General features: G+C 43.7%; 1 protein-coding gene across 1 annotated transcript in view; it reads right to left on the reverse strand.

Moving 5' to 3' along the window:
- SH3RF3 (SH3 domain containing ring finger 3) overlaps positions 1-12,392 on the reverse strand; it is a 162,651-nt gene that overhangs the window by 148,572 nt on the left and 1,687 nt on the right. Inside the window, exon 2 of the mRNA XM_019523841.1 lies at positions 8,918-9,193. Within this exon, the coding sequence (XP_019379386.1) occupies positions 8,918-9,193 (276 nt within the window). The remainder of the gene's footprint in view (positions 1-8,917; positions 9,194-12,392) is intronic.

Consider the following 12,392-nt stretch of genomic DNA (forward strand, 5'->3'; position numbering starts at 1 on the left):
TATGTTGACTGGCACATCCCAAAAGATATGTGGTAAGACTCTGATTGTATTTATACTGTATAAATTAGGAGCAACTCTTCTGAAGCAATTGGAAATAAACTAGTGTAAAACTAGTATGAGACTGAAACTGTCTTTGCAAGGCTTTGTCTAGCCAGGTCTTAAAAACTTTCAAGGATGAAGACTCCACAGCCTCTCTGGATAACCTGTTCCAGTGTTTTACTACACTCCTAGTGAGAAAATTCTTCCTAATATTTAATTTAAACTTCCTTTCCTGCAGCTTGAGAGCCATTGCTCCTTGTTCTGTTATCAGCCACCACTGAGAACAGTCCAGCTCCGCCCTCTTTTGAACCACACTTCAGGTAGTTGAAGGCTGCTATTAAATCCCCTCTCAGTATCCTCTTCTCTAGACTCAATAATCCCAGTTCATTCACCCTCTCCTCAGATATCATGTGCCCTAGCCCCCTCACCATTTTCAGACTCTCTGCTGGACTCTCCAATTTGCCCACATCCTTTCTGTAGTGGGGGCCCCAAAACTGAACACGGTACTCCAGATGTGGCTTCACTGGTGCTGAATACAGGGGAAGAATCACTTCCCTTGATTTACTTGCAACACTCCTACCAATGCAGCCCGGTATGCCATTGTCCATCTTTGCAACAAGGGTACACTGCTGGCTCATATTCAGCTTATTATCCACTGTAACCCCTGAGGTCCTTTTCTACAGAGCTGCTGCCCTGCCAGTCAGCCTCCAGCCTGTACTGGTGCATGGGATTGTTCCGTCGTAAGCAGCGCAGGACTTTGCACTTGTCTTTGTTGAACCTCATGAGATGCCTTTTGACCCAGTCCTCCAATTTCTCTAGGTCACTCTGAATCCTAGCCCTACCCTCCAGCATATCTACTACTCCCCCCAGCTTGGTGTCATCTGCAAACTTGCTGTGGGTCCACTTTATGCCATCTTCCAGGGTGTTGATGAAGATATTGAATGAAACTGGCCCCAGGACTGACCCCTGGAGCACTCCACTTGATACCTGCTGCCAACTAGACTTCGAGCTATTGATTACTCCTCTCTGAGCCCAATGCTCCAGCCAGTTTTCTATCCACCTTACAATCCATTTATCTAGTCCGTACTTCCTTAGCTTGCTTGAGACCATGTTGTGGGAGATGGCATCAAAAGCCTTGCTAAAATCAGGGTACACCACATCCATTGGTCCCTCCGCATCCACAGGGACAGTCATCTTATCATAGTAGGCAATCAGGTTGGTCTGGCATGACTTGCCTTTGGCGAATCCATGCTGACTGTTGCTAATCACCTTCTTCTCCTCCAAGTGCTTAGAAATGGATTCCTTGAGGCTGTGCTCCACCACCCATCACTTCTTCTTGGTGTTGGTTGTCTCGATCCTTCCCACCTTGGTGAGGCCTCACCTGTCCTCCTCCACCAATGGAATGCACTCCTCCCTCTCTATATCTGTTCTCCAGACAAACTGCTGCAGGTGGAGATGAAGATTTCTGCTTGCTGCCAGAGGTCACAAGCTTCCAGCTTCCACCCTCCTGGGAGTCCATGTCCTCTCTCAACTCTAGTGCTGCCTCTGGTAGTTGTTCCTCCACAGTCCTGGAGGTCTCCAGCATCAAATCAATGAACTCCTCATGACAGAGGATGCTTTGAAGCCTCACTACCTCCTCCTGTAGCTCTCTTGCCTGTTCCCTAAGAGATACCACCAGAAGGCATCAGTCACACAGCAGGCACCCCCTTACCTGGCTGTCACCAGAAGGAACCTGCAAGCCACAGTCCCTACAGCACCAAACCTGGAGCTGGGTGGAAGCCTCAATGGTAAGTGGTCCTGCCTGGACAGAAACGTCACAGGTGCAAGCAGAGTCAGAGGCAGTGGTTTCGGCGTTGTGATGTCCTCCAGCCATTTCCCTGGTCTTTTAATCTCCTACTGCCCTTCTTCGAAGCACACCTTCCCTAGCGAACTTGCCTGGAAGCTGGCCTGTTTACTACTCATTGGGCTGCAAAGGGTTCTTTTGTTGCTACTTCCTCACATCAGCTGAAAGGTTCTCCCCTCAAAGACCGGGGAGGGGGGTAAACTGATCTGTGAACTGACCAGCAAACTGCCTGCAAACTGCTTGCCCTGTTTGCTGCCCCTGTTCACTGGCTTCCTGGTTGCTTGGGGAGTCTCCTTTTATACCCTACTGAGCCTGGACTAGCTCCACCCCCTTAGGACTTCTGTCAGGCACAGGCAGCAATCACTCAGCCAGCAACACTCCTGGCTTCTCAGAGCACATGCCCCAAACAATCACAGCTCACCACAGAAACACTCAGCAAGCCAAAGGCACTGGCAGCTCTGGATCACTAACCTTCCCTGGGCAGGATCTGGTGCCTGGCTTCTCTTCCTCTTACCCTTCCTCCTCTTGCTCCCAGCAAACTGCCTGAAAACTGCTTGCTCTGTTTGCTGCCCCTGTTTGCAGGCTCTGCGGCCCTGTTTTTCTATGATTCTATAAAAGAGCTAATGGCTAAAGGAACAAATTGCTCACTGAGTCCCTTAAAAGCTCTTTGAAAGAAAGGGAGATCCATCAATTGCATTAGCTGTTAGACTGGTTCAGAATGTTGGCCTCTTTGTGCCCAGTTAATTCTGGAGAAAAAGGAGTGGAACCAACATCCTGTTGCCTTTTTAGGTGTCTAATACAGTTAAGGGAATTGGGAAGGAGAATACTATGTGCACAAGGGTGGGAAAGCACTGATTTTTTTGGTTGCTGCATTGGATGCCCAAGTTGGGGGGAAGGGGGTGGAGAGAGACTTTATACCCATCCCACAGCCAGACATTAAAAATGATTAAAAGTGATCCTTGCTTACTTACTGTAGAATTCTTTGGAAAGCTGAATGCGGCCTATACGAAGACTATAGGGCTCCTGATAGAGCCCTTCCGACGGTAACTATGGTATCTTAGTGTTATTCACAGAGGAAGTCAGATTTCATCATCTTGTACTCCTTATTTTGGGGGAGGGGGAAATGGGCATCATAAATTTGAGAAAGGAAGAATCAGAGGGAAATCTAATAGTTTTACTTTGTTCTCCATGGCTATATACACAAATATTCAACAACACCATGGCAAACAGGAAGGGGAGAAAAATGGCATCTAGTTTCTGTGGCTTCATGTTAACATCATGAAGCACAACAAAAGAAAATAGAATACAATGATCTGGAAAAGACCTGCATTCAGTTTCCTTAGTCCACCTTCCTTCCAGTCCAGTATTGCTTCCTATTAGACATAAAGGCTAGGAACAGACATTCAAAAAGCCTGAGCTTGAATTGATTCAATCTTTGCAGCTTAGTCTAACCTGGCTAGGCTAAACCAGTTTGGAACTGCAACTGAAAAAAATGCGGGCACATGCCTGCGGTGGCTCAGGCTAGAAGTTGAGGGGCACTAGAACAGCCCTCCCTACCCTTCCACAGGACTGAGCTGAGAGGGGGTGGTGAGGCCCCGGCAGGACGCTCTGATTAGGGAGGGATTTTCCCCGTCCCCACCCAAGCAATCCAGCAGGGAGTGTTTATCATCCCTAAATCAGTGTTTATTAACCCATTAAGAAAAGAAAGCCTCTCTCCATTAGTTCAAGCTTTTCTTAAACAGCTGTTCCAGCTACCTGTTGATTAGCTCCAAAAAGCCTGTCTGCCTTTGTCATCTCCCATAGCATAGACCATAGGCAGCATGTGGTACGCTAGCTAATGCTGAGAAGTTTGTGTGTAAGGCAGAGGGAAGTGGGGAATTCCTGCTTGAAGGGTGGTGGTGGTGGTGGTGGGAAGCAGGAGGAAGCCAGGCAGACTCTGCTGTGTTTGCAGTCTCTGCCAGACCTGCAGCCCGGGAGCAGAGGGGAGGAGCCTGCTCTGCTGTGGAGCAGAGAGCAGAGCCCCACCCAGGGCTACAAAGCATCTGGGATTCTGGGAGATTCTGATTTAACTTAAACCAGGAAGGGGTCTGCGACAGACATTGCATAAACCAGTTTGACTCAAATCAGTTAAACCACAACCAACATTCAAGCAGGTTTATCTCAAACTGGTTTCAGCCATTTTCAAACTGGTTTATGTGCACTGAACATCTATTCAGTTACAAATTTAAACCAGTTTCTGATCACTTAAACCAGCTTATGTCTAATGACTGTCCCTAGCCTTAGTAAAGTCTAATTTATATATTCCCTGGCACTTCCAAGGACAACTCTTTTATATAATAAATGGTCTAGTACTGCTCTTGTTTATAACAATAATACACTGATGGAATTCTATTCCCTTAAAAAGAAGGAAAATTCTGTAAATAAGCTCCGGATCAGGTCCAGGATCTCCAGAATGCAAGCAGAGACTCTCAAACAATAAAAGGAAGAGCAAGACAACTATTTATCTCTGACTGATAAATCATATCTGTGGCAACACTGTGTGTGCGCTGCTGAACAGATCAACTGTCTGCTGCAGCGTAGGATAAATGCTGGTTAAACAGGAACCTTCATCAGCAAGGCAACTGCTAAAATTAGCATAGAAAAACCCAATGAAATGAAGACAAAAGTGAAGTCCTGAGATGAAAGATAGATTATTCATTGTCAGGGAGTACAATCTATGGGACATAAAAGTAGTTACAAGGTGACAGTGTATACAGCAGAAGAAGCTGAAGGATAAAACAGCAGTAGAGCAGAAATCCAAGTCCCCTAGGCAGAATAAAACAGGTATGGACAAAAGGATGAGAGGGGATGATAACATGATAAAAAATGATTGTGAAAGCAGTTAAATACTCAGGAGAAAAAATCTGCCATTGAAAACCCTGGATGCTCATGAGTATGAGGACAATACATACACAAATAGGGTAAATATCAAGAGGAAAACTGTATATCGGGTAACAAGTACACCGAATGAAAAAAGGAGCTAAAAAGGTCTTTCAAGTACTAATACAGGAGGGAACAATCATTTCTTACACTAACAGTGTTACTCTGGCCATGGCAGAAGGTAATCTCTACAGCTGCTTGCAGACATTAAAAAAAACAACCAAAAAAACATGCTTTAATGGAAAAAGTAGTACAATACTTCAACCCAGCTCTGCAGCATCTGTAAAGATAAGGTGCTTCAGTGGGGCTTTTTGGGGCTTTTAGCTAAAGATGATTCAATCAGCTATTAGATATAAGCACTAAAAGAGCTCAACTATACAGCCTGATCTTTACAGACCTTGGGCGAGAAGAAACACGCTGCCTCTTCTGGGTATGTATGGGGTTTGGTGTGGGAATTTATTGAATTTAAAGTAAAGCACCGTTTTACTTTAAAATGGCGGGAAGGGTTATGTCTGCAAGCACTCTAAGGTCCCACCCTGGCCTAACTAGTTAAGACAGGCATGAGCTTTTGCAGGTAAGAACCTTTTTCATCATTTGGCTGAGTGTGGTGCTGTCTACGAGCAGAAAAGTGGTTAGCTGTGTTAGTCTGAAGTCAAGGTATGGACCAATGTATATTTTAGTTGCTTTAAAAAGGGAAGGAGAGCCGACGTTGCTCAGGAGAGCACATCAGCTGGTAGGCTGTAACTGATCCTGCTGTGGTACAAGTAAGGTAAATCACTCTAATTTTGACCCTGATTGGAACAGAATTAAAGTTGGAGTGGTTTTGCTACATAAATCATGCAGACATATCCCGTGCATCATAACAATTTATATTAGTATTCTTTGATTTTGCTACAACTGAGAAATCTCATATTAAGAAAGCAAGGAACAACTTTAGAAGTAGACGGAAGAGTACTTAGGAAATACATCATCACTACTAGGCCTGGGTGAATAAGGAAAGGACAAGACAGGTTTACAATAGTCCAAAAAAACTGGTTTGGGGGCAATTTTTTTTCTTAATATTTTATTTTATAATAGTTTTAAATAAAAGCTTAATAATTACTTATGAGTTGTAATACAAAATAGCATGCTACCAAGTGACTGGTGTCCTAACTGATGAAAACAGGGTGCGATTTGCTGTCATGCTATGCTGTGGTAACATACAAGTTCTTAATCAAAAAGGCATACTAAAAAAGAGAGGAAATTTCTGTTCCTTCAGGACCCCATTAATATAGTTCAGCTTAATTTTCTAACAATAAAAATAGTTACAATAAACACATTCCTGCACCACATTTTGATTTAGATAAATGTACATTTCCTGATTTAAAAAACAACATTCACCCAGAAATTTTTCAACCCTTTCTCACTGTAGATTTTGACTACTTTTAAGAAAAAAATTGCCTTTCATTACTGAAGTAGTGGCAGTGCATTGTCTGGTGGACAGAAGTGGATAACCTTCATGAGAAGATGACATAAATGCTGTGTCAGAACCCCTGGGATTTTTGAACATGGATCTTGTGTGTCCACAGGCTGAAGCATAGGCTTCAGCACCATGTGGTGGCAGACCAGACACCAGCCCCAGGCCAGCTTAGGCCCTATCATAAGGTTTCCAATGGGAGATCATGTGACCTCGGGGAACAAATGGAAGCCACCACTCCTCAATGGGATGACTATAAAACCCTCCCATTGCCTCTAGGGAAGTGATTCTCAACCTTTTTGGACTCAAGGCATCCTTCATTAGACTCAAGGCACACTTTCATATCTTTTGTGAATTGAGTGGTACCCAATTTCAAAAACTAATTTATATATTTATAGAGCTTACCTCCTTGCAGAGAGGCCACGTAATGGGGGTGGGGAAATGGCCAGGCAGAGATAAGCCTGAGCCTGCACTTACCCGCTTATCTCTTTACACCTTGGGGCACCCTTCAAACGATCTGGTGGCACCAGTGATTCTCAGCTAGGGTGCTGTGGCACTCTGGAGTGCCCTGAGATTTCAAGGGTGTCACAGGGTGTCACATAGTGCTGGCACTGTTAGGTGTGCAAACATGATTCATAAGATAAGGCTAGAGTTTTTTAATAGAAACCCATACAGTTAAAAACATTCTGACCTATGGTAGTCTGAATTATTTGCAATAAACAAGTTGCTTTGTTATTTTTTTCTAGTCAAAAAGAGTGAAAACTAAAATCTGGCATTTTCTGAAGGGTGGCTTGAGTCTATGAAGGGGTGCCTCAAATCTGAAAAGGTTAAGAACCACTGCTCTAGGGCCTTGTCCTGAAAGCAGTGTTGTCATTTATTACTGTATTGGACCATCCAGCTTTGTTCTCTGACCTCTCCCTCATTTATGCACATCTCCAGACAGTTTCACAAGGCAGCATCCACAAGCTCCTTGGACTCAGTCAAGGAACAATGAGCATTGGCTATGTGCTCTGCTCAGTGTCATCTGCTTGGAGCTTTCACTGACCCATGCTCCCATCCTTGTTTTCTCTTTTGAGTTAGGGACAGAAGTTACACATAAACTGGTTTAAGTAATCAGAAACTGGTTTAAACCTGTAACAGAACACAAGCTCAGTGCACATAGACCAGTTTCAAAATGGCTGAAACTGGTTTAAGATAAACCTGGTTGAATGTAGTATCAGAATTAACTGATTTGGGTCAAACCAGTTTATGAAACTTATGTCCCAGACCCCTTCCTGGTTCAAGTTAAATCACAGTCACCCAGCATCCCAGCATGCTTTGCAGCCCTGGGCTGGACTGTGCTGTGTGCTCCAGAGAGCAGGGCTGGCCCCACCCCTTGCTCTCTAGCTGCAGCAGTAAGAGCAGGTTGAAAAGGTGCAGGGGTGGGAAGCCCAGCTGGGGATGCAGTCCAGTCTATGATGGGGGGGGGAGGAGAGAGGGCTGCCCCTCCTTCTAGGCAAACCCTGGCTGGGGTCTGGGGCCAAGGAGGGGGATTAAACACCCCTTTCCTGGCTAAACTTACTGCTGGCTGCAACTGTGGACTACAAAGTCCAGAGGCACCTAGAAGCAGGAAGAGGAAGTGATGAGCAACCCTGCAGAGTCCTGCTGCTGTTATTCTGGACTGCAAATCCCAGAGAACTCAGGGCAGCAGGAAAAGGAAGTGAACACACAGCCAGAGAGCAAAGCTCTAGGGCCCCCTGGCTTCGGGCCTGAGCCAGTATAGGCATGTGATTGCATTTCCTGAATGAAAGGTAAGTGCCTGTTCACTTCTGTTTCAATTTAATCTGTGCAGTTTAAATTAACCTACACAGACTGAACAGATTCAGCTTTGGACTTTTTGACTGTCTGTACCTAGCCTTGCTGTCCCTAGCACACAGTTGCTATACATCCAGTGGCCTTCCTAACTGAGGGATACTTCTAGTTTTCTTTGTGTGCTGAGGCCCACTGTCCTCCACTTGCATAACAAATAGATCTGTCTTTGACCTCCTGGCTTTGATTCATTGCATCCCTGACCATGATCTTGTCTTGGTCCTTGTCTTGGCAACCTGGCAACTGGATGAATACATTGGTTTGACTTCAGCTACCTGACATCTGGTGCACTCTACTCCTGAAAACCTCAGTAACATCAGTAGTTAAAGAATGGTCAGTATCTTGCAGACTTAGCTTTACCTCAGCAGGAAGAAAAATTTAGAAAGCAAGGAAAGCTAATGAGAACACAGTGTACTGTGCACAATGGGGCTTTCAAATATGGAGGAAATTCATCCTCCTCCTCCTCAGCATCACCACCATATCTTTTCCTCCAACTTCTGTGGGTTTCAAATATATGCCTGAGAATGTCACTTGTCTGGAAAACATATTAAGGCACACAATGCTGTATGCTGATTAGGAAACTCTCTGTTATGGTCACATAACTTCAGTAAAACAACCCTGCCCATTAAATCTCTTTACAAAATTCCATTCACAAGGAAGGGAGGTTCTCAACTGCCAACTATGAGTACATGACATTGGCATTTAACCTTTATGCCGGCAGGTTTCCAGCCACAACAAACCAAACATATTTTTAATTATGTGGGTGGGTAATTACTGAAATAAATGAAAACATATATATATATATTTTTTACCTTGGTAAAGGTCAAACAGTCTTTGTCTTGATCTTTATCCTTTATTTCAAAATCATAAAGTGCTTTGCCCTGAGGTGGAGCTTGTGGAAGGGGCTTGATACACTGAATGTAGCTGGCTGGAAAGAAGCCATGGTTTCCGTTGAGCTCCCCATGATACCAATTTTCATCCACCTTTCGTCGCAGAATGATAATGTCCCCTTTGTTAAACTTGAGGTCACCGGCTTCTTTCCCCTCATAGGTGTAGAGGGCTTTACCATAAGGAAGTTGAGAAGCACTCTAAAAAACACAACATACATTCATTTTAAGTAAACTCATGACCCAATAGGAAATAAGCACTAGCTACTTCCAGATTACTATAAAATAACACTCCAGTTTAAATTTAATGAAAAACTAGCACGAATACAATTAGGAAAAAGTAAAGAGTAAGTGAAAGTGGCTGCATCTACATGAGATGTATAAACAAGTAAATAAATGCACAGTAACCTGAGTTACTGTGCAGTAGTACCAGCGAATGCCTTTTTTGTGATGCTACTGAGCAGTAGCCTAATACTACTACACAGTAGCGTCGCATCACAGTTTTTGCCATGTGATGCTACTGAGCAGTAGTTCCTTTCATATTTTGTTTTGTATTTTGCCTTATTTTTTTAGAAAGAAAATCTATATGCATAGATTTTCGGTTTTTGTTTTATTCATTTATGTGTTAAATACTTATATTGGGAAGTTATTTAGACCCCAATACAATAAAATAATTAATCAAGGGCTCAGTCTTAGTTATGAATGGCTGACTCCCTTAATGAGGATGTCAAGAGAAGGAGAACTAAAAATAAGGACAAAGTCTGGTTTTGCTGTAAGTAGGTACATCCTAAAGCATGAAGGAGATGATCAAGTGAAAGGCTATGGAATTTTAAATGTTAGAACAATTTAAATCAGAGTGGAACCTAAGGATTTTAACTATGGAAAGGGGCATCTGTTTATAAGTATTTAGTACTAGAAAGATATGCTGCTGACAAAAGATAATGCCAGAACAGGAATGAAAGAAAAAACAAATAAGCAAACCAGATGAAATAGAGGTAAAGTCTTAGATCAGTGATCTTAGAACAAAGCCCAAACCACAAGAAATGGACACGCTGAATAGAAAACACAAAATAGAAAGAGAAAAAAGCCAAGGATTGAATACTGAAATGCTCTACAAGGGAGGTCAGAGGAGATGTTGTAAAAGCCTCCATCTGTATATGGAAAGAGAACCATTCAAATCAGGACAGAAAATGTTGGAGATTTCTTGAGGCAAGCAATGAGCATCTCTTGTTCAATGGGGCTGAATGCTGCACTGAGGTCAAGCAAGCTGAATTATTTTTGGATTTGCTATAACAACTGAGGACTTTATTACTTAAGAAAAGGGTGCCTCATTATTGCAAGAGGATGACTGAAAAGGCAACTTGTTTTTGTCTGGGCAAGCTGATTAGGGAGGTGGGTAATTGAAAGCTTGGACTTATATAACATGAACTCTGCAAAAGAACATTAATTCATGAAACATGCGCTACTTGTCATGTGTCATTCCCTCTATATAATTGAATTTATATATAAAGTAAGAACAATTAGAACATGGCATTTTCTGGCTATTACTGGCCTGATATGACACAAATGACATTGAAAGAGCCTATTAAATCTAGATCCAGAAACATAAAGACTTCCAATTATTCTGTTCTTTAAAAAATGTATTTCATCTGGAAATTATCAGCTTAGGTTTACATTCCATTATTAAGGTTTTCAAATAATTTTGACCATATACTGTATCTTAAATGTATACCATGCCTCCTAGTGACTACAGAGTGTTTGTAATCAAGGGAAAAAGGGGCCTTGTCACATATTAATTTTAGGTGGCTCCTGGAGCTCTTAACCCCTGGATTGGCCATACATTAACATCTGAAACTAATTTTAGGCATAGTTAAGGCATTTTAAAGTAACACCACTCCAAGGCAGGTTTCTCTCTGATCCATCTTACCTAGCTCATTTTCTATTATTGCACAACAACTCCCCACAGATGAGCTGCCCAATTTGCAGTCCTTTACCATCCAGGATGCAGTGTCCCCTTCCCCATCCTCCTGCCTATGTATAAAAACTATTCATTCCTATACTACTGCATAGGGGGCAGTTCTGGCACCAATCCAGCTCCCGTTCTGACTCCTGAGGGTGTGATTTTCCCATCTCCTGGGGTACACCACCATGAAAACAGCCTGCAGAGAACATGCCAGCTAGCAAGGTCGCAGGTCACAGATTGAGGTGGAGGGTAGGGAAACAAGGTAGGGGACCAGATCAAGGCCTCATGAGCTGGGGCTTCCTTCCTGGAGAAGGGGCAATAGCTTCCCCAAAAGTCCCTTCCCTCACCACTCTGAGCTTTTAGCTACCCGGAGAAGTAAAACCAGCACTCCACACACAACGATACCAATCCCAATTTATTAAAATATGAGACCTTATTTAATTTACTTCCTCTGTGTTTTTAAGTTCATTTTTTTTACTTCTTTTTGTTTTATCCCTCAGTGACTGACTTCATTTTACCATCCATCCCATATCCCCATCTCCTTTCCACCTTCCCCATCCTACTCATCCCCATCCTATTAACTCTCCCCCTTTCAGCATCATGTTCTTTTTTTCATGTTTACAACCCATCTCTCACACCATCCCATCTAGAGCAGGGATAGAAGTCTGTCCTGGCTCATCACCAGTAATGATAACTCACTGTTGTAGCTCCTAGTTGGTCCCCTGCTCACTAGCCCTCTACTGGCAAGTCACTTCTCTGCAAGGTGAGGACACCCAGAGAAGGTATTTAGCCTTAAGGTGTGACTGTTCCAACCCTGAACTAGCACTAACACCAATCAACATTTGAGCAGCTCGAAGTTCAATATGTAACAAGGACCTGAGTGTAGCCTACAATTACAGAGCCATATGAGGCTCTCACCCCGTTCCCATTAAAAAACTAGGGGACTGTGGTGTCAACTCCTACACAGTCAGATGGGTCACTAATTGGCTGGAGGGCCGCACCCAGAGAGTGGTGGTGGATGGGTCATTTTTGACCTGGAGGGATGTGGGCAGTGGGATCCCCCAGGGCTCGGTCCTTGGGCCTGCACTGTCAACATCATTGGTGACTTGGACGAGGGGGTAAAAAGCACCCTGTTCAAATTTGCTGATGACACTAAGATGTGGGGGAATGTGGGCACGCTAGAAGGGAGGAATAGGCTGCAATCAGACCTAGACAGGTTAGAAGGGTGGGCAGATGAGAACAGGATGGGATTCAACATTGACAAGTGCAAGGTGATGCACCTGGGGAGGAACAACCAGCACCATACCTACAGCCTGGGGAACTCCCTTCTCATCAGCGCAGAGGCAGAAAAGGATCTTGGAGTCATCATTGACTCCAAGATGAACATGGGCTGGCGGTGTGGAGATTCAGTCAGGAAGGCCAACCACACCTTGTCAT

The sequence above is a fragment of the Gavialis gangeticus genome, unplaced genomic scaffold, assembly GCF_001723915.1.
Source record: "Gavialis gangeticus isolate Ggan-Ray unplaced genomic scaffold, GavGan_comp1, whole genome shotgun sequence".
In the NCBI taxonomy this organism is placed as follows: Eukaryota; Metazoa; Chordata; order Crocodylia; family Gavialidae; genus Gavialis; species Gavialis gangeticus.